Here is a 24817-nt window from a genome sequence, read left to right on the forward strand (position 1 = left end):
AAGGTGTGCTGCTGCTCTCGTGTATATATAGTACTTTACGTACCACGTATATATATATATATAGGAATCGGCGAAACGCATTCGACGGAAGGACGGCGTGCAGTGGAGAAGCAAAAGGTTGAACAGGACAAGAGAGGAGAAGGAGGGTCCGATGGGCTGGTACCCACCCGGTTGGAGGTGGCACAAGGAGGTGGGACTCTTCGCCTCGTTCTCCACTTTCAGTGGCAAGTCCGAAGAGGCAGTCACAACGCGACTGCTCTAAGAGCCAGGCCGCCCGCCGCCACTCGACCGCACACCTGTGTGTGCATCTACGCGCGCACACACCTGCCCACCTTTGCACAATCACACATCCGAGGCGCACCGAGGTCGACAGTCGACGACGCGCCGCGTCCACCACCTGCGGAATTCCACGCGTGCATCGACCACGCGCGTCCACGATACACGGACGGCTGTGCGGAAGAGAGAAAGGGAGGGAGGGAGGAAGAAGAAGAAGAAGAAGAAGAAGAAGAAGAAGAAGAAGAAGAAGAAGAAGAAGAAAAAAGAAAAAAAGAAAAGGAAAAAGGGGGGAGGAAAAGGAGGAATACCACCCCCGCTCAGTCAATGATAAATCACGATCACCGGCCATCCGTTTGGTCAACGCGTAGTAGTTGTATGTGTCGAGACGAATGTGGATCATCCCACGGGACGTGGACCGTTTCTTGTGATACGTGCTCCTCGTGTAACATCTGTCAAGTTTCACGTTTTTCGACGAAGAGGACAATGTGATTTACATACTGCAGGGGGGGAGTTGCAGAGAGGAGGAGTGACTGGTGGTATTTTTTTTTTTTTTTTAAATGCATAAATAGGAGAAGGGATTAATGGTGATAATGGTAGTAGTGGACATGTCGCATTATGAGTTGCATTATGTTAATCGTTCTTGTATCTTGGATCGCATGTACGAAGAAGACGAACGATGGTGATTTGTATTGAACGACGCAATTTTTAAACTGGGATCAAGCAATTGTTTACGTGAACGGAACGTGTATACGATACAGAAGTACCTGCCAAGTTATTCGTTTTTACGGGTAAGTAAGAAGGGATATTTTTTTCTTGTTTTCTTTCTTTTTTTTTTGTCTTTTTCTTATTTTTATACCGATCCTCACGTGACCATGTTTATGCCTTTTTTTTTTGTTGAAATGCGACGATTTCTAAAATCTTGCGAAAACGTGTTTCGTTTCTACCTAGAGAGAAAAAGGTAGAGGAAAAATTCTGTGTGCTTTTTCTGGAAAATTGGGAAAAATCTTTGTAAAAGCTTTCTCTGTGATAATTGAAATTCGCATTAAAATGTTCGTGATACGCGATTTTACAAAATTTGAGATAATATAAACTGGTACAAACTTATAAGTTTGTATTCTGTTAGTGTAAATGGTAATATTGCATGGTTTTCATTTCCGTTTCCAAAAGTTTCAATATGGTGGAACATGCTTGAAAATGTTTACGATATATATATATATATATATATATATATATATATATATTATATTTGATTATAGAAATTTTTAGATAATTAATTTTAATTGAAAAATGATATTGAAGAATCGTAATAATTAATATATATCCACGTGATTTTTCATTTCAATTTCAATCTTTCATAAGAACTTTTTGATTGTTGAAACTATGTTGAACAGATTCGAGTAAAGTTGTATCCTCTACGTTTTCTCTTTCATTGAAAGAACGTAAAAAATACAACAAACAATAACAATATTCGTTCGTATTAATTGTTGACAATGTTTGTTATACAGACATTTCGAGATTGATAGGATCTAAATCCATCCTAAAAACAACAAACATTATATGATGTACTTATAATTTTCTTGCTCGACTAATGAAATGAATTCTTTGAAACGTACAATATCTCAATTAGAAACGAGTGATTATTCATCGAATTTTAAACATAAGACTCTTCTCTCTTTCCTTTGTTTCTTATATTTCCATATTTCCAAAAGAAAAACTTGCCTCGAAAAATCCGATATTCACGGATAGCCAAACGCTGAAAAATAACTTTTAACCAAATTGACATTAAATAACGTTCGCCCCATCCGCTCGAATCTAGTTAGGAAAAAGATTTACGGAAGAAGGAAAGGGAAGCTCACAGTTTATCGCGTCGACAAAATCGACAAGACGTAAGAGCATTTGGCGGCATTATATAAACGCACACGGACACGGAGGCATGAGGGAGGCTGCACAAGTGTATAGGTGGAAGAGGGAAACTATCTACACAGTTCTTACCTCCCTATGGTGTCCCGTTGCGAGCCAGGATCCTTCGAAAGGTCCTGAACTTGGAATTCACCCCCTTGGTGCCACCTCCGTCGGCGGCCTTGACTCCTCGTCGCTCGCTTTTCATCGCCCTCCAAATCTTTACGACACCTGCTTAGTATTTATTCGTCCCCGATTCACGATCATAATTTTCTCCAACTTCAAATTTTTCGAGCCAATATCATTTACCTCCATCTTCTTTCATCCAATAATCTCCTCGCATCCGTTCTCCTTGGATATTTTAAATCTAAGAATTTCGAATAATCTAAACAAATGATTAATTCACGAGTGAAGATATCTCGTATCGATGTATTCAAATTAATTTTTATCATCTAATTATCATTATTACCGGCTTTTTTAATCGAATGGGCCGAAAATGACCCGACCGCAATATTTACATCCTCCAAAGAATTCGTTGAATCATTGAATCAACGATTCGAATCTGCTGCAACGATTGTTAGGAACTATAAAAAAATATATATATATATATATATATACTCTCAGACGTTTTCAAAAAAGGTGACAGAGGGGAGGTTAAAAAGAGGAGAAGAGATACCGGGTTCCGATCGTCCCTGGTAGGAATCTCTCGTGTATATGTCGAACGTTTCTTATCGGTTTCTATCGGATGAGCGCGTAGATTCGTGCTACCTTCAACGAAAGGGGAACATACCCGAAAGCAAAACGATAGGCAAGGGCGAAAGAGAGGGAGGGGGAAGAGAGAGAAGAGGCGGGGGGGAGGAGGAAACGCGCGAGTTAGGGCAACAAGAAGGAGCGCGTCTCGCGTAGAACAGTAGATTTGCCCGAAGTAGAAAGGAAGGAAAGGGGTAGTTGGCGGTCCGCGAATGTTGGTTGGAGCGGCAGGACACACGCCAGGGGTGGTGAGAGGTGTGGTGGTAGGTTTGCGCGCGGGGCGGTAAAGTGACGAAGAGGAGAAAGCATGCCGGGAAGAAGGGGGTTGGCGGAAGAAAGGGGGAGAGGCGGCCGGTAAGAGAGAGGGAAGTTGGTTAGTTAGTGCGCGAGGAAGTGAGCGGTGGCGTGTATCGTGCGGGAAAAGAGAGACGACGTTGTCATGTGGGAGGGAGAGGAGTTTAAGGAGCGAGAGGGGCGGGGATCTTAGGAGGGGCGCCTAACGTCACGGCGCATTCACTCACCGGCCGTCGCCGACGCCGCTGTGCCGCACACGCAACCCACACGATACGGTCAGTTTTCTCTTAACATTTATTTAGTGACGCTCGATTTTTCCGTTTAATTTTGTTTATTTTTTTTTCTTGTTTCTTGATTTTTTTCCCTCTTCAGCTGAAAGGAAAATTCGTTTCCAACTGTTAAGAGATCGCTATCGATATCGAGTGATCGTATTTATGGTGAACCGAGTAATTATATTTCGCGAAAGAGTATCGAGCAACAGTGACTAATCGAGTGATGTATGTATATATGTATATATATGTATATATGTACACGTGGGTGTCCCGCGCAAAGAAGGCGAACGTCTATACCGACGAACATGTTTGTGCTTTTACTGAGAAGACGATAGGTGACAGTGAGGAATCAGCTGATCGTTTAGGGGCGCCACGCTCTCTTATCCTATCTCGCGCGCGCTTTCTGTTTCCCTCTCCCTCTCTCTCTCTCTCTTTCCTTTCCTCTTCTAGACTCCTCATAGGAGACTCTTCTTCCTCTGACGTACATATATATGTAACCGCGCATAGTAGCTACTACCATGCGGCCCGCCGACTGTATTTGATTTTCCCGCCAATGAATCGTACGCACTCGAAGGTTATATACGTACGTTTTCTTCGATCAATCAATTACCAGTGTAAGTTACATCTTCTATCATGCTTGGTGTTCTCTATAATGGAGATCATTCCACTTTCTTCGTACGAAAAAGGTGACAAAGTGGAGAAGAAAGACTCGCTGGAATCGTGTCAATTGATGGAATTACGAAGTTCCAATGATCCTCGATTTATTGTCGGAAGATCCAGTGCTATGTGTGTACCTTTTTGCTTATTATCATCGTGTGAAAATGGATTGTGATATATTACTTTTAAGGTGAAATGTTCATGAAAAACGTGAAAAAGAGATAAGTCGAGTGTCCGCCCTGAGCGGAATCAGCATTTGAGGTAACAAATTAATAGTCTAGTTTTTCTTTTTTTTTTTTCTTTTGTTGCTTCATAGTTTTATTTTTAAAGAAAAGTAATGAAAAAGATCGTTGAAAGTAACATTGCGTATACGTGAACGATAACGATGATTCTCTTCTTCGATATTTTTAATCGTGATTTTATTTATTCTAATCTATTTCGTTTCATTTCATGTCGTAATAAAATGTTCACGTGATGAAATTTAAACTTTTAAACATCGTATTATAACACATGCATGCGTTCGGAAAATGCGATTGACAAATCTAAAATTATGTTTAGTGAAATCTCAATATTATAAATTATATACAAAAGTACGATTTTTTACTTATTTGGCACGATCTTTACGTAGTAAAATTTAAAAATGACGATTAGAAATATATTCGTAACTCATTGAACAGTTAGAATGATAATAATAATTTAAAAATTCATAAATCATTTATGAATAGAGGAAATTAAATTATGCTGTATTTGTAAAATTATATTTCAAACTCATTGTATGAAAATTTTATTTCAAATTAATAAATGTATCATAGAATTTACAAATCTATATGATTCTATTACTATCTATATAATATCTAAATGATATTTGTGCTACATACAAAATATACTTATATCGATGATTGTATGAGGTTAGAATCATCCAAACAATATTTAGAATGTTAAAATTTGTAGTTGTCTTGATACTGTGTATCCTCTCGTTGAAGTCTAATATTTATTATAAACGTTACTATAAACGATATGTATTAAAAATGAAGAAAAGAAAGAAAAAAAGTAAAATTAAATTTATATTATATACATTTTTTTGTTGAACACGTGCTAGTTTGACAACAAACTTGCAATGAGTTTTCGATAGGCGCACAGTGACGTACTGCGATTTCGTAAAACCTGTAACTGCAGGAAAATTGAAATTCAAACAATTTTCTTTTATAAATATTTTTTTTCAACGATTGCCGATCGTTGAAACTTGAACGAATTTCGATTTTCAAACGTTCTTCGTTTCTATTTTCCATAATCAACAAATTAAGTCATGAAAATTCGCTCGATATTTCTCTCCTTATTATCTATGTGGACTTTGATCTCAATATTTTTTGAACGACAAAAATTTATTGATGGATTAATATGGCTTTATGCAATGTTTATTATTTCTTATACAACGATCTTCGATTCTACAAGAATTTAATGCGTAACTGGTTGAGATTTATCAACAAAATTTAAGAAAATGCACATATATTATTTCTAAAATAACATTGATAATGAGATACGCGATATAAGAAATGAAATTTTTTATTTTTTAAAATATTCTGTATATTTTAATTTTTCATCTTATGTCTTACATACATAATATTGTAATTTGAATAAATTCTGAAAATAAAGAATTACTTGTATGTAAAAATTTTGAGAATTTTTTAGTGAATCATATATTTCTATTTCTGATATGTTAATATTATTTTGTAATTGATGTAATATAAAATTGAAATATGTGATTCTTATTTCATAATATCGTATAAAATAAAATTAATTAGTTGAAATAATACAACTTCTGATTGAAAAATATTTGATTCTCTTCAAAATGGAATAATTTTTAAATTTTAAAATTGGACAAATGATTAAACAAAATGATTTTTTTCGGAAAGGATTACTAGATGACGCGTAAAAAAATTTTTGAAAAAATTATAATTATGATCGAAAACATGAAGAAGTAAAAATTTCTACAATTTTCTTATCTAAAACTATAATGAAAAATCAAACGATATGTATTGTAAATTTATATCAGTTATATACGAAAAATTTAATCGAAATCTGTCGATGCAGAGACAAGTGACAGATATCGAAAGATATATTTTAAGACTGATTAAATATTTTTTACCAAAAGTTGTATTTTTTCTTGATATATTATATCAGAAAGATTTATTGTATTGGATATTAATTTAACTTGTTATATAATTTTTCACTAAAAATTTAATCATTTGTATACGTACGTGATATAATTATAATTTTCGAAAAATCACTATGCCAACTATGTTATTGTAAATTATCATTAAGACGAGTACACACATATTTTGTTTGTTTTGTGTGCCCTTCTAAAGAATGATGGAGAATGAATGAAATTATACATAAAAGTGAAAAGAACAAATTTTGACGTAGATCATTCATTCGAAGAAAGTTAATTAATATGTGTAATATTACTTGGAGCATCCAGCTTAATGAATTGTTTGTTGCATGGGAAATGATCCCATGTAAAATTGAATATTCGAATTGGTGATTTTCGTTGGCCGGATAATAAATCAATATAACAATATATCGATAAATCTTTTTTTTTTTCGGATAATAATGATATACACGCACGAGTTTCTCTAGAAAATTACATGTATTACAGCTAAATCACCGCCCAATTGAATTTAATTCGTCGATAGTTAATGTTCTCCTTTTATGCTCCGATGAAAATCTTTATCGAAAATGTAATAAACTTTGTATTCGTGATACATTGTTGTATCTGTACCTATTAAATTGCGCAGTCGAATTTTTCTGCAAAAATGTTCGTACGATCGGTAATTTTTATCTCGATTGATAAGATAACCGAATATGTAAGAAAAACAATAAAAGAATAATAAAAATGTATAAAAAAAAAAGAAAAATTCTAAAATCTCATAGTAATTTTTAATGTATCTGTGATTCATATCTTTCGTTTCGAATTTGTAAGAAATTTCATATCTTCAATGATCTTTTCAATGATAATTTTACACACACACACACACAAAAGTATCTTGAAGTTTTTTTTTTTCATGAAATTATTCTTACCATTCTAAAAATATAATTTATCACATATTTGTTTAATTGGTGAACAGAATTGAAAATTCTTTTCAATATTCGAAAATAAAATTAAGATATGATTCGATATTTAATAAATTAATTGAAAAATTTTAAATTTATGATGAACGCAGAGTTATTTATTCTAAGTGTAAGAGTTTTAAATGCTGTTACGTCTAGCAAAAAGTAATTAAACGAACTAGCCGTATCATAAAACTGATTAGATCTGAATGATTGAACTTCGTTTTATATATATATTGTATATATTCATTTTTTATTTTTATAATCTTACTGAAAATAAAATTGAATCGATTTACAAATTTACCAAATTTATGAATAAATCAAATATTACATTTTTTCTTCTTAAAAGTATTATTATATTTAGATACGTGTTTGATTCTTCGTAACATATCAGACTAATAATTTGAAGAAAAAGAATTTTGAATTGAATTTTGAATTGAATATGAGATTAATTTAAATTTAAGCACGATGGTTTGAAATAGAACTATAATTAATAATATTATATTTTTGTGATAAACGGGAAGAAGAAACATGATATGAAATATTCACCATGTTTTTCTCCACGAATTTAATAATGACGAATACAATAATAGCATAGGTATGTACTCATTTGAACATTATATATTTGTTATTAAGTTTTTCCAAATTTCACTTTTGTGTATCTATAGATAAAAAATTCAAATATAAAATTCTAATAGATAAAATAAACTTAATGGATAGTTATAAGATTACTATTTGTAACATCAAACAAAGAAATATAGTGTTTTATCCATTATAAAACGGAAAATGAAACGGATGAGATATTAATATATCGCCAATATCGCAAATACCATTAATCTCTATGTTTCAATTCCAGTATTAACCTGAATGCTCTATCTTCTCTGGTTTTTCATAATTTTCAACCAATCGCCGCATGTCTTTTCTCAATTTTCCCTTGTATTGCAAATTTTTTTCGTTATTCAATTACACGTTTTATCGATTGAAAAAAAAACACGATAAATTCATTTTTCTTACTTTTTGTACTTTTACATTACTTTTAAATTACTTTTAAAAGAGAGTAATTTTAATATTATTTGAGAAAAAGAGAAATCGGTTGAATTCACTAACGATATTTTCAAAATTGATAAAATACCAAAAGTTAGTGATCATTAATATTTTTGAAATAAAAATCTCTACGATCAAATAAAGGAAAACCGATACGAAAATTAAAAATTATTCTTTTGTAAAAGAATGTGAAACATGTGATTTTCATTGTATAAACAGATATAAAATCATGATAATATTCGAATATAATATTCGAACTATTTTATTTCTGAATTTTTTACAAAAGCATTATTTAAATATTTTATATTAAAATAATTTTTTTTAATATTACATTTTTTTATAAAAAAAAATCTATAGAAATAAATATTGATTCAATGGTACATTTTGTGTTTCTTGTGTTCTGATCTCTGTGAAATGCTCGTTTATCATTGTATCACAAAATTATTGCAAACTTGTACAATTTTCTTTTCAACATTTAATTACAATAGAATCTCTATTTGAATTAATTTTCTATTAATTTATTGTTTGAATTGTACATCATAATTATAGTTGTATTCTCTATCTTCACAATAATATAAATAAAATTTAATTTAAAATTTGAATACGTTCATATAGTGCATACAAATATGTTAAGTAACGAAACGAAATTGAAAATACTGAAATAATTAAAAAATTAGAAAGCAGTGAGAGTAACGTTAAAAAACAAATGGATGAAATTAGAAAATTATTTGCAGGATGCACGTTCTTTTACATATTACAAAAATATTACAAAAATTTATGCAATTTGATTGTACAAAAATGGTATGAGATCTCTAATTTTATAATGCAAACTATCTTTTATACTATTATCTCAATTATATTGTGCATAAACGTATTATTTTCTTCAAAATATAGAATAATTCATCTAAGAAAAATCTGTATTCCATTATTCGAAAATTTCCTTATTCTTGTCTTTCTATTAATTCAGATAATCGAGATTTTGTTGTATGCAATCTAAAATAGATAAATATTTAAAAATTTTGAGAAAATTTTTGTGTGATATAATTAATATGAAAAAGAAGATACAATATGGTATCCGATATTCATTGGATTGAAAAAATAATGTACTATTGCAGATATATTGATAAGAATTTTTTAATCCATTTATAAATTATAATAATTTATATTTTTATAAAAATCATAACAAATTAAGAAACAAAAACATCTATATCTTTTCCTATAATTGTCATTTCTTCTTTATAATTCATTTTTTTATCTTAACATCTATATCTTTTTTTATAACTATCATTTCTTCTTTATAATTCATTTTTTTATCTTAATTCATCTTTTTATCAAATAACTGTATAATAAATGAAATCGGAAATTAGTTTTTGTTCATTTTATTAAAATAATTTTCTTAATCTCAACCGAACTTAATATTGGGATATTCACTTAATAAAAATTAAATATCAAATATCTAAATATATTCGATTCATTGAAAACTCTCTTAATTTAAATATAAAATCTGATTAATTGAGATTCATTGTTTCAGTAAATTTCTTTTTTTAAATTATGTTTAATGTGAATTTAATAAGATAATTTTCGTATTTGATGATTCATGAATTCCGAACAATTAAATAATTATTATTTACAAAAAAGTACATTTCGCTAATTTCAATAATCTTGAAATATGTTGTTGAAATCAATATTCTGAACGATTTTTCTCAGTAGCTATAATCAAATTATTCAGCCATAATTTTTATGGTATTCACAAAAATATATTCAATATTATACATATTATATCTGTATATATTCATGCTATATATATTCATATATATTCATGATATATTCATGCACATAGATTTTAATCTAACTTAATTTCAGAAGATAAAAATCGTATATTATATAAAATAAATTGAATATTCTATGGATTCTTTGGAAATGCGATAATAAAATAACTGATATATTTATCATTACAATTTCGCTTAAACGTTGTTTTATATTTTATTTTCGTATTTCGTATTTCGTAGAATATTCGATTATTCCAAAATTCATCAAAAAGTTCTTACTTTTTAACAGTTCACCCGTTATGTATTTTAGTTGCCTGCCTTGCAATGTGTTTCTATAAACAATAGATAAGATGATATGATATTGACGCACGTATTATGAACGTATATAGACGAAATTCAATGACAACTATTTCTTACAAATATCACAGAAAAAATTCCTGCTCATAACATAACATAACATAATTCGAAATTGTTAAAATCAATTAGATCCTATTTATCAAATAAAGAACATAATCGGAGAAATTATTGCCACCCCTTCTCCTTCTCTCATATTTCGTCCATACAATACATATTTAACCTAAAATTTAATTCGAACGATAAACAATATCACAAACATGGAAATTACTATCGTGTATAACATCCAAACGCGTATATTTTTGCGGGATCAAGACATATCTAGAGAAAAAAAAAAAAAAAAAGAAAAAAAAGGTCAGAATCATGACTCACCGACAACACATTTCAAGATCATTGAGATCAAGGAGGCGTACCTATTTCGTGAATAATTACCATAAAATTACTTAATCTCTAATCCAGATCCGCATACCGTCGTAACTCGAGCCGATCGAACTCGAGCCGAATTGAGCAAAAGGATTTTTCGTGTTTCAGGAGAACAGCGGCGTTCAAGATAGTGTCGAGGGGGAGGCATTGTTTACGATACGTGCGTGGCCGCGTGCGTGCGTGCATGGAAGAGAGAAACGGACGAAGGACCTCGAGGTACGAAGGAGAACGAGGCGGAGCAAGGTGGCTCCGCTAACGGCACGAGCGGCGGTGAAAAAATGTCGAGCGCCGCAGACAGTCCTGATGGGATGGCTTTGCAGTCGCACTATTCCTTACGATGGAACAATCATCAGACGCATATACTTCAGGCCTTCGAGGCGTTGCTACACGCGGAATTACTCGTTGACGTGACCCTGGTCTGCGCCGAGACTAGTCTCAGGGCGCACAAGGTTGTTCTTAGTGCCTGCAGGTAAGGAAACATTGTTTCGTGCCGATCTTTCGTGTGTGTGTGTGTGTGTGTGTGTGTGTGGTGTTGTGTATATGGAGGGCAAAGAAACCTAATATGACGTAGCAAAAGTTGATTTGCGTACTTTCTGCGTTCTTGGCAGAGAGAGAGAGAGAGGATAAAGAAGAATAAATTGTATTGCTTTGTGAAAATTTGTATTACTAAAATTTGGAATTTGATTTAATCTCATTGTGAATATAACTCAAGGGATTAAATTGTTGAAGATGATTGATATTTTTGCATCTAGTTGGTATTTAAATAAAGAGAAATTATTTGTATTTTATATAAGTTAGAACTATTGAAAGCTAAAAAAGATATATCTAATATGATTTACTTAAGAGATACTGATTCGGTGTATGCTAATTATTTTGAAGTTATTTTTATATGTGTCTTTATTATATATTATTATAAATGTTTTTAAATAGTTTTTATAAATTTTAATAGTTTTTATTATATTAATTTTATTATAGTAAATAGTATATTGAAATTATGATTAAATCATATTAGAAATACTAGAATATTAGAAATAGTATATTGAAAAAGAAAAAAACTTTTTCATTAAGATAAAAAAATAATCTTTCAGTCGATTAAACTGTTCAAGCACATTATTAATTAAATAGCTCTAGTATGTGTACGTGCATTTATGAAATTCAAGAATGTGATGTAAAATTATCAGAGATTCAATAATTTTTAGATTTAATAAAGTTCATTTATTGAAGTACTTCTCTTTTTATAATTATTGATTACATGGCATCGCAATTTATCTTTTTATACATGATTAAATACTAATATAATATAAAAAGTGATAAATTTTAACACTTTCTTTATATGATATATTGAATGAGTAAATGATACAAGTGGTTATATTAGGTATCTTTATTCTATCTCTGTTCTCATCTTCTACCTTATCTGCTGTAATATCATTATTTTGCTTATTTTTCTTGTTTCGTATGATATTTATTGATAATTGAAAACGCTTTGTCTTGAGTAATATATAAATAAAATACTTGAACAATGATATATTTAAATAATATATCATGTTATTTGGATTGATGTCATTTTTAAATGAAAAATAATATGCGGAAATAAATCAATTTATTATATATTCATGTTTTAAAATATTTTAAATATGTATAAATATTTATTTTTTGAAACTATTATATAATTTACTGAATTTTTTTTATTTATTTATTTATTTTTTTTTTTTATATATTTACTGGAAACTTATTCAACCTTAGATTATATCATCTTGTAATTCGAAATTCGATTTTAAACCGTTTATTGATAACTAAACTCAAACCGTTGTTTACGATACAATTACAATATATAATAAGTTATAATCTAATTTCAAGATATTTATGTTTACAAATATTTTTCTTAGAAATAATTTTTCTTAGAAATTAAATATTGAAAGATTGGAAATAAATTGTTTTCACATGCTGAATCTCCATTGATTTTTAAGGTGTTTTTAAACTAAATTAGCTTAAGAAAAAGCAGTTTTCTCAGATTTCTAAGTTAAATTAAAAAATAAGAGCTAAGCTTCTAAGATTTCTATGATAAATTAATTTTTGTCTAATTATATGGTTATATATGGTTAATATTTGTAATTGATTTCTAAACTCATAAAAAATATATATTTGATACATATTTTTTTCTTTTTATCGATTAAATTCCATTTTGAGATGAAAATGTGAAATTATCCTGTAAAATTGAGAGTTGAAAACATATATTTTGAAATATCTTGAGAATTAGACAGCGTAAAATATTTTCTTTTTTCTTAAATTGCATTTTTGAATTAGAAATCATATAAGAAATTTTAACTTATAAAATTAACCTTTTTTATACGATATATTAAAGATTTTGAATTTCTATTAATTTTTTTTTTTAATAAATATTAAGTTACACTTATAATAATTTACATACTAAAACTAAAAACTACAAGTCAAAATAAAAGATACATATTTTTGTTTCTTGATTTTATTATGAATTTTATAAATAAAATTATTATTTTATATAATGTTTGAAATAGTGAAAGTTTTTGAAAAATGTAAAATATAAATGTTTGTTATATATAAGAATAACGATATGATTGCAATTAATCATTATAGTTGATTTAAAGAAAAAAATTCCACGAGATTTTCAAATTTGCCTGAACGATTACAACAAAAATACCAAATACCAAAGTAAAATTATGTTATAACAATTAATTAATTATAATATATTATAATAATTGAATAATATGAATGAAGTTATTACAAAATTGATAAGTTACAGATAAATGATATACATTTCAATTATGTTATTTTTGAATATAAATTGATAGTTAATATAATGATAAAATCTATATCAAAAAGATAAATCTATGTCAAAAAGATACTTGAATAAGTGGACTTAGAATAAACAATACAAACATTTATTGAAATGAGAGAACAAAAAATATAGATAATGAACACAAATCAAAGAATAAATTTAGAAAAATTTCAAACTTCCATGTATTGATTATCATGAAATTCATATTTTTAAATGTAATTAAAAAAAGACAAGCTTATTACTTGTCATCATATCCACAATTTGATACAACATATGGCAGCTAAAAATTTTGTATAAATAAATATTTTGAAATAGATTATTTGAAAAATAAAAAATAACATTTGAAGATAATGTTTATAATAATGATTACAGTTCAAGTATCATTAGTACTAATATATAAAAGTTAAGTTAACTTTCAAATATTATCGTATCGTGTTCTCATACAATTCACTTCGACAAAATATGCATAGTTACACAATTCCATCCACGATTTCAGCAAGTAGTTAATTACTTTCACCACTTTCATTGTTGTTAAAAGAAATAAGCGAATAGTTGGGGGGCCATACATTCGACAAAGTGTGTTCATAGCTCTGAATATACATAGAAGCTTACGAAATCTAGAAAATTAACGAAAAAGTTATTTGCCTATCAAGGATTTTATTTCCAATGATTCTGACAACTGGTCTTATTATTATTTTTTATTTAACTTTAACTTTTTTTAACTTTTTTTTCTATTCCGGAACAGAGATAGAGCAAAGAAATTGTACAAGTTCATGAGAATAAATAATTGAAAATTATTGACAATTTCAAGAAATATAATGCTATTCGAATTATTCAACCGTTGATATAGATAGATTTCACAATATAGTCGTCATATTAAATATGAATATTAATTTACATTCAAAAACTAATATAATTGAAATGCAGTTATTGATTCATAATTAATTATTATGTTATAGACAATTGTTTTGATACACTTGCTTATATAAGTAAATGTATGAAAATCTTGTGAAATTCTGTTTTAAAAAATTGACTATGACGATCATTATCAGACAAAAGTAAAATATCTTAAGAATATAGAATTCTGATATACAAGTCAATATTAAAAATCAACATAAGATTCTTATTAACGTTAATTTATTTAAACAAGCACAATTTTTCTTTGAATTATTTTATAATGAAATAATTTTTTTATTTCATTTATGAAATTTCACAACAAGCGTTATCTGATATAATTTCTCATATATTTTTTAATTTTTAATATTATCAATTGCATTAGAAATATACACTTCTTTTATACTCTCACAATCACAAGATTGTAATAAAAATTGCTGTTATTGAATTTAAATGAATTAATTCGAATAAAAATTTCTTTGTAAAAATGATTCTTTTTCATCTGAATATAAAATAAGTTACTTGAATATAAAATTAATTGAGATAATAATTCCAAATTATTATTTTCAAATATTCAAATAATAATTTTCAAATAAAATAAGGTCAAACTTGTTGATAATCTCTCTGTAATTGCACTGAGAATAATATGTTTCTATTGAAAAGAAAATAGCTGATAACGATGATCTTCGATCCTATATAGAAGCAAAAAATTTATTAGTAAGATATTAAAGTAAAACAAATTTCTTTTCGTGATGGAAAAGTTATATATAAAAAAAAAACTATTACAATTATATGAAAATATATTTTAATACTAAATGTTAATCTTTACTAAATGTTAAATCTTATCCAATCCAAGCTGATGTAATGGATTTCTATCACATAAGTGAAGAGCCAAAATTTAATTTCCATCATAGTGGATATATAATATGAATAAAAACTTACAATATTCTTGATGAAGAAGTGACAACTAGTTTTATATTAAAAAGTGTAGAGAAAACTATTATATAGTATAATATAATGTATAGTATAATACTATATAATAGTATATTATTACTACTATATTAATACACTATTATATAATATTTCTATATATATACTAATTCAAATGATATGATTTTTTTTGAATTACATGTGTTTTAACTATTAAATACATCATTTTACATTCACACAATTTCATATTTATCTAATCCAATTTTTATATATGCTGTCTCTAAAAAGCAATAAGACTGGTATTATAAAATATAAATCTTTTCGTAAAAAATATACATTATTTTCTTCGAAATAATTTTTTTTGTAAAGCTATACACCGACGGAGACACTGTTTCAATCTTAATAACAATGTTAAAATGCTTCTATTGCTATACAATATTTTCTGGACATTGCCCATTGCTTTCAAATCTTGAGATAGTTTTCAAATTTTGAGAAGAAAAAAAAAGAAAATCAAATAAATTTAGAAGAATATAGAAAGTGTAAAATCACAAGAATTTGTATATTTACAAATTTATTTGACAAAATTTGCATAACATTGGTTCAATATCATTATTTTATTTTTAGTAGTTATTTTTATAAAAATGGTTGCCAAATCGTTCATATTATTTCAATCGAATTGAAATTGATATTGAAAAGATATATGTTTTTTAAATAACAAAATGGTACTTATATAATATTGTCAAATGTTTATTCTGTATATTCTATATTTATTTCTCCAAGAATTCATATTTTTTTTTTCATTTCATATAATTTGAACATGTTTTCTTACATGTACAGTATTTATATACTTATTTAAAATAATAAAAGTTAAAAAATAAATCAATCATTCGCAAAGTTTTTTATATTTTTTATTTTTGCTCTTCACACATTCAAACACATTTGAAAAAAAAACTTATTACTTATTGATAAAATGATATTGATTATAGCTTTTATTATGTTATTTTTAATTCCAATCTATTTATCTGAGAAGATAAAAAATGTAAATAAATTTTCATGCGATTAGTCTGTTTTTTAATTTTTGTTAGAAAATGTATATATTTAAAGAAATAAATTTCATTATTCCAATATAAATATATTATTAAGATATCCATATAATTTTCTTACCGAATTTTTTCGTGTTACACGATATGGATGCTCCCTTAATTATTGACAAACATGTATGAATTTGTGATTTTATCGTGTACAATAATTTTACACATGTAAAATTACACAAGATGATGAAACAATTGATTAAACAGCTCGAATCGGTCAAGAAACCGCATCGTTTAAATTATGCATGACAAATACATAATATATAGAGGAAAAAATATTTGTAGAGGAAAATATATTAGTAGTGATTTAACTCGCATCATATTAAAAGATGAAAAATAATTTGACAAAAGATCAATTTGATAAGTTATTTGAAAAATAAGAATAAAATTGAAATATGATCCGATATTTCTGTTTACCAATATATAATACGAAATATTTTACTGTTTGATTTTATTTTACTTAACATATCTACTATTAGATAATAAAAAATTCTTGTTTGTAAATTCAAAATATTTTTTTAGTATTATTTTCTCTTTCATGAAAGAAATATACGATAAAAATTTTTAGATATTTCTAGAAATAGCTACAAATGATTGAATTGGATTATATTTAAAATTTTATTTTTAAAATTTTTTTTAATATTTTAAAATTTTTAATTTTACTTATTACAAATACTTCAATTACAATGAATATAGAAAAGATTTCCAAAATGTTGTCATAAAAATAAAGATTCGATAAAAACGATATAAACGAGAATTCCTCGTTCAATTCATGTTCTTTTGAATTTTTCCTTTCAAATTATGTTATACATAACTTTTGTCAAAGCTAGACGATCATCAGAACTAAAAATAGAATGTCGTAGAAAACTTTTTCACTTTTCGAAATCGTAAGTTTTATAAATCGATATAATTTTTTCCTCTGTTAAGCAGGAATAGATAAGAATAATTATTTTGATAAATGAAAATTTATTTTTTAAATCTTTTGCATTTTCTTTTTTTGTTATAAAAAAATAATAAAACTGTTTTGATTGATATTTGATTCTAAATTAATATGATACTTTTTTAATCAACAGAATACTTAATGCTATTGTAATTTGAAATCTAAAGTCCTATTTTCATTTTCATCATTAGATATGTTTCTCAAACACATAAAGAGTTTCTTTTTCTATCAATATATTCAGTATTCAGTTATAATTGTAAATGGTTAAAATACCAAACGATAATGATTTTTCTAATATTTTTTTTTTTTTTTTTTCTAAATATGTTTCATTTCTTCAATTCCTTAATCTGACTAATGATATATTTATATAGATGCATATATAAATAGATAAAGATACATTCATGCAAATACAAAGTATCTCTTTTATCTTATTTTTACAGATCTTTGGCTGCTAAAAATAAAATTTACCATGATAATATTTATAGGCCCAAAGCTTAATATATTTCAAAGATTCGTTACACAAATACTTAAATCCTGCTAGAAAATTATATATCAACAATATAAATTAATGAATTATTTTTATTATAATATTTTCAATATTATTATCATTCTTACGACAATAAGAATTTTTGTAACGTAATTTAAGTATATTAATTTTTGTAACGTAAAAAATTTTTGTAATTTCTATAACATAAATAGTTTTATTGTGAATTAATATTGATTATATTATTAAACAAAAAAATATTACTCTATTCAAACGATAGTGATTTGTCATTCTTATTTACAACGTTATTTAAAAAATATCTAAAACATATTATCATAAATATGGTTCGTGTACTTGGCTCATTAACCTTCTATATACTTCTTTTTTTTCTTTTTTCTTTTTTTTTTTATTCAATCATTCCATACATTATGATAACTTTGTAAAACGAATCATTACGAAAAATAGTTCTTCACGATACGATCTAAACTCATAAAAAATACGATTTTTAAATGTATAATAATATTTTATTATGAAGATTTCCTTTTTTAATAAGATATCCAAATGTGTTTTAATTTTCAAAATTAATTCATTTTCCATTAATATTTTGAAAATGATGATATTTATGTATTACTTTTGAAATAAATTCATAGATATACAATGATTTTATCGCTTTTTATATGCAAAATTAATTCTGGAACGACTGTTAGATATAGAATATTAGATTGGATACAAATTAGCTTTGTACTAAAATCGTATTCTTATTCTCTATTAATAGATTTTTAAAATATAATAGTTTATTTGATTATACAGTTTATATTAGAAAAGAAGAAAATAAAAAAAAAAGTAAGAAGAAAAAGTGATTGAAAAATTTGTAAGATAATGTCAAAAATTTAAAAAATAAATTTAAGAAAACAAATTATATTTTTAAATATGTAATACGCGATGTAATAAATCGATACGTTTATTTTAATATAATGATTTCTTTAATTTTATCTTTTCTGTAATTAATTTTATGTTACTCTCAATCAATTATAAAAATTAGAATATCAATATAATTTTGATATCTAACTTTTAACTTTCCACCTCATATTTTAAATAAAAAAAGAACTAATGGCAAAAATGCATAATATGTCTTAATATAATATACGAATTCTAAAAATAAATAACAATTGATTTTTTATCTATGTATTGTTGTAATGATACAAGAAGAATTAAAGAAATGTTAAATTTTATGTCACAAAGATATTGGATCATTATAAAAAGATCATTTATAAAAAGAATTAAATAATAATTGTTTATAGAAGTTTTGTCTTATATTTTAATAATAAAACTATACGGAAACGAAGATTTGCTTTGATAATATTTCTTTTAATAATATATTTTTCACAAATCGTGGTAAAAGAAAAATTATAATATAAAACAAAAGTATCTTGAAATTATTCAAAATTTTCCATATCATTAAATAGTTATTAAATGGGAATTAAATAAATTGTAATTATTCGACTAACTATCTATTGTTGATTATTAGTCAGAATAAATATATTTGTTTCTAGTTTTTTATGATCTTTAATATAATTGTGATATTTGTGATAATTGTGATAAAATCAAAAATGTTTTTAAGAAAATTTTATCACTTCGAAAAGATTATGAACTATTGTATTTGTTTACGAGATTATTCATTGTGGTTCAAATTAAATAGACAATGACTTCATATTAGAACAGTGTTTTTCAATCAATATATATAAATAAATCTATCGAATATAATTTATTAAAATTTTTACAAAACATATTTAATATTTATAAGCAATGATCACGAATATTTATACAAAATAAAATGTTCATGAATAATTTTAGATTAAAGAAATGAAGTATGAATATTTTATATTTTTCGTCATATCGTGTACATTCAAATTTTTCATAAATACAATCTATTAAATGACAAGTCGATTAAAAAATTAAAAATCATCATTGGTTACAAATTATTATTTTTATCGATATCTAGGTTTGTTATCAAAATTCTGATCTCTTATCAATATTATAAATATTTTTCAAATCTTTTTAAACAAAATTTAATAACAAACAATAATAGCTATAAAAGAAATATGTATTTAGCATTTCAAGCATTTGAATAAAAATTTTCATTCTAAATGTGTAGTAAAAATTTAAAAAATTTTTACAATATGTCGTTAATTCAAAAAGGTTGGGAAACACTGTAATAAAAGTTGAATGTCTTTGATTTATATCTCGTCTGTATTACCTGTGCTAGCATGATTCATAAGTCTGTCTATTTATGTAAACACTATGACATATGTTCGACAAACAAGATTGACGAATCACTACTACCTGAAGAAGCCAATTCTTCTTAATGATAAAATATTAATTTAGTTACATTGCACGATATTAATATTATGAAAAATATCTGTAAATTCGACAATAAAATCAAAATCGAAGATCGTTTCTCCCCCTTTTTTTTTCATTATAAATACGTTAATAACTTCCAAGAATGATATTTTCATTTCACTTGCTATTTATTTTAATAACATACAATTACATAGAATACATTACATAGAATTAATAGAATAATTAAATATCAAAAGTTCGAAACTTCTTCAATTCCTTTTCTAATCGTACGTTCAACTTTACACAGATTGACTTTAAACTTCTCTAGAGGCGCTAATAAAACATTTCTAAATAAAAACAAAATACGCTTCCAATTTTTCTTTTTATTATTATTAAACATTCTTTATTATCAAAAAACTCCCGTAGCGAGGAAGTTTTTTGACATATTTTTAAAATAATTTCAACGAAAAAAAAAAAAAAAGAAAAACCAAATAAAACAACTCGATACTCGATAAAAGCGAAAACCGTTTGAATTGCAGCCCGTTCTTCGAGAGGATATTTGCGGAGCATCCCTGCAAACATCCGGTGATCGTGCTAAAGGACTTCCCTGGCCACGAGGTAGCGGCGCTGATCGACTTTATGTACCGTGGCGAGGTGAGGGTTGGCCGCGAGGAGCTTCCCGGCCTGATGAGGGCCGCGGAGAGCCTGCAGGTGCGTGGACTAGTGTTGTCGGAACCGAGACCTACGTCACCACCGGAAACACCGACCGCGGACCTCCTCCTGGGCGAGCCCTCGACGCCCGAGGGGGCCAGGCAAGGTACGCCCGAGGAGGATGACAACGCGTCCGAGAGCACCGCGCCCCCGTCCACCCGGGAACAACCACCTCCCGTCACGACACCCACCATTTTCCACCCTGCGAGGGACCACCGTGATATGTTGCCGCATATGGGCCACTTGAACTTTGGGATACGCGAGTTGCGTGAAAGTTGCGGATCCCCGCTTTTGCCGCGGCGGAAGCAAGCACGGCCGCGGAGGAGATCGGTCGAGCTCGTCCCTCAAGATCTGAGCCGACCCCATCCACCGCCGAGTCTGAGCCCGCCTGCGAGCGGACTGGATCTGACCGGGTCTAACAACAATCATCAGCAATCGCAGCAGCAGCAACAGCAGCAACAACAGTCTCAGGGTCATCGTCCGCAGCGGGAGGGAAGCTCGCCCACCGGCAGGACAACGCATCCGTATCAGCAGCAACAGCACCAGCAACAACAACAGCAGCAACAAGAATCTCCACTCACACCGCAACAAAGCTCCGTGACGCCCATATTCCCGTTGGACGGTGTCGTGTCTCTAGGTGGTGGACTGTTCCCTCATGTAGGTGCCCTAGACAGGGGATCCCTTTTGGCGGATCTCCACGATAGTTTTAAACCGGAAGCGCTGCACGGACTTTTCGGCGCGGCCAGCCTCGGGACTCACCACCCGGGTAAAAAGCCAAAGAAGCACAGGGGCGACGGTGACACGCCGCACAGGTGGGGCGACCACAGTAGCAGGGGCCTCCCCGTCGGAAGGCCGAAAGGACAGCACAGCGCACCTAGGGGCGGCCCGCCCAGGTCTTGGACGAACGCGGAGCTGACCGAGGCGTTGCAGCACGTTTGGAATAAGAAGATGACCACGTCGCAGGCAAGCAGGATATTCGGCATCCCGTACAACAGCTTGTTAATGTACGTGCGGGGGAAATATGGGAAGAGTTTGAAACTCGAACAGCTGAGAAGGGACTGTACGGGGGCGACTACGGGCGAGGTAGTTATGAATTCGCTTAACAACAACGACAAGGCCGTCCAGCCGCCCGCGCAAATCATCCACCCCCTTGCTGGCCTGCCGCCCCATCCGGGCGACGACGCTGGATTCCCCCATCACTCGTTGCTCACGAGCAACTTGCCGCACGGTTTCTTCCCCGACTTTGCCCCCGCGGAAGCGTTGAACGATCGTTACTCGTTTGACAATCATATTCGATAAATCGAACCAATCCGACGCAAACCAACTTGTTTTTTCTTTTTTTTTTTCTTTTTTTTTTTTCCAACTTCTCGCCGATTTCTATTTTTGCGATACGATAGCTATATATATATATATATATATATATATATATATATATATATACATATATATCTATTTATTATATGTCGACAACCATTATATTCTTAACAACCGGGTTTATTCCATTAATATCGTTGTTTCAATCAACCAGAAAGAGAAAGAGAGAAACAGAAAGAGAGAGAGAGAGAGAGAGAGAGAGAGATTGACCAAGCAATGTAGTAGTACCTTCGTATCTTTCTTGCTGCTGCTGCCCCCCTTGTTGGAGTGCGTTCAGACGAGCTTCCATTCCCATTCGAAGAATTATTTCCAAGATACTTATCATTAATCCTAACTAAACTGGATGCTGTTCAGTTTCGTATACGAGACATCGTACGAAATGTCGTCGTTTTTCGAAATTTTCGTTTTTACTTTTCATCCCTGATAATGATCCCCGAAGCGACGAGAGAGTAATAGACCTGCAATAAACGGACAAATTATGTCAATTTCATATGGAATTAGATTACGATCGGAAGGAGAATGGGGTGGGATATATATACAGGGGTGTTTGCACAATAACCACACACACGCAGTGTCGCGCGAGCTTGCCAAGATTCTCTGTTTCTTCCTCTCTCGTTATGGAAGCATGGCTACCAGTTGACCTGGTTACACGACTCGTTTCCGGTTTTCGGTACAATATCAAGCATGAATGTATATATATATGTATGTATATATGTATATATATATACATATGTACATATGTTCACATATATACATATATCTATATATACATATAGATACATTTATAATTGTTTCCTCGATCGCTGTTAATTTTTTCCAATTGCAATCGTATTTTAACGTGATGTAATACTTTTTTTAAAACTCGATATAAACGCGCGAACAATCGGCCGATTTTTGAAATTTCGAGAAAAAAAATCGATCGATGACAAAGACTGTGAACCTCGTAGTTGTGTATCTTTGATCGGTAAAATCTTGGCGAGCTCCTCGAAACTTTGTTCGATGAGTGAGTGTGAAAAAAAAGTGGGAGGAGGAGGGACGAATGGGAGTGGGAGGAAGAGCAAAAAAAGAAAACAAAACAAAAGAAAACAGAAAGAAACGAGAACACGAGTACGTGAAGAGGAAAAAAAAAAAAAAAAGAAAAAGAAAAATAAGAGGAACAAAATTCGTATTTAAAACACGGGGACAAATGATGAAATTTTAATCGTAGACCACAATTTCGCAAAAGAAACAATATTTCGACAACCAGACGGAAGCGCAGGGTAACTAACACATCAGGGATAGCCACAGACAAATCTACGATAGATAAAGAGAGAAAAAAAAAAGCTAACATATTAAACTGTAAAAGTAATGGTAATGATGAAAAAAAAAAAGTTAACGTAAAACTATAATACATTTACAATGATTATTTCATTAATGAATCTTAAGAAAATGAAAAAAAATGAGAATGAGTGATGAAACGATAGGAAACAAAAAAAAAAGCGAAAGATGGTTAAATTAAATAATAAGATGGTTATGTCACATAATACCTTGCTACACTTAGCGAAAAAGAAGAAAAGAAAAAAAAGCGAGATTAAAATATATTATTAAAGAATAACTTAAGTAGAATATAATGATGGGAGAAAGCGTATGGGTTCAAGGAGGTTAAGTAAAATATTAGAGACCACAGGCTTTCAGCCCTCAAAATAGCCTGTACAATACAAACTGATATTATTATTGATTATTAATATTATATATATATTATATATATACAGGGTGTTTTAAAAGAGTTTATAACTGCTTCGACGGGTTATACCGCACGTCTCATTGCATATTGTACAGATTATATATATTACGATTATGTATATACTATATATATATTCGTTTCATTTATTTTATTCGTTTGACATAATAATTTACTCGACAATTGATAATAGAAATAATTTAAAAAATTTTTTTTTAAAATTAGCTCTAGCAATCTTTTTTTAATTTATTTTTTTTTCTTGTTTTTTAATTAATAATAAATAACGGTGGCAAGCTACCATGACCAAACGACAAATATTGTTAACATTTCTACATTTACAGAGGTCTACGCGTAGATGCGTACCGTTACGTTATTTTTTTTCGTATCTCGCAGAAAAATGAAGACGTTCGAGGCGGCATGACCATGTCGAAAATGGTTTTAACAATTTTTTATCCACTCTGTTGACGAGAAGAAGAGCGAGAGTAAGCTAATGAAATGCTAGCGAGAAATCTAGGGAATGCGTGCGAAAACGAGGCGAGACAGTTGCACAGAGCAATAAAGGTTGGATCATCCCATAAATAATATCGTTTCGAAAGATCAATTTTAATTGGGACGAATCTTTAATTTTACATTAAAAAAATCATCGTAATTGTAATTTAATCAATAGAAGAT

General features: G+C 29.2%; 1 protein-coding gene across 2 annotated transcripts; it reads left to right on the forward strand.

Moving 5' to 3' along the window:
- Positions 1 to 997: 997 nt before the first annotated feature.
- LOC122717403 (protein jim lovell) lies at positions 998 to 22386 on the forward strand. Of its 2 annotated transcripts, none has more exons than XM_043941439.1 (3): positions 998 to 1064; positions 10955 to 11315; positions 20880 to 22386. In XM_043941439.1, the coding sequence occupies exons 2-3, from the start codon at positions 11125 to 11127 to the stop codon at positions 22348 to 22350; spliced, it is 1662 nt and encodes a 553-aa protein (XP_043797374.1). In that variant the 5' UTR covers positions 998 to 1064; positions 10955 to 11124; the 3' UTR covers positions 22351 to 22386. The 2 variants fall into 2 exon arrangements, with proteins under 2 accessions (XP_043797374.1, XP_043797375.1); XM_043941440.1 differs by lacking the exon at positions 998 to 1064 and adding an exon at positions 3460 to 3494.
- The last annotated feature ends 2431 nt before the right edge of the window (positions 22387 to 24817 follow it).

Source organism: Apis laboriosa, unplaced genomic scaffold, assembly GCF_014066325.1.
Source record: "Apis laboriosa isolate Shangri-la unplaced genomic scaffold, ASM1406632v1 scaffold507_cov147, whole genome shotgun sequence".
Classification (NCBI taxonomy): domain Eukaryota; kingdom Metazoa; phylum Arthropoda; class Insecta; order Hymenoptera; family Apidae; genus Apis; species Apis laboriosa.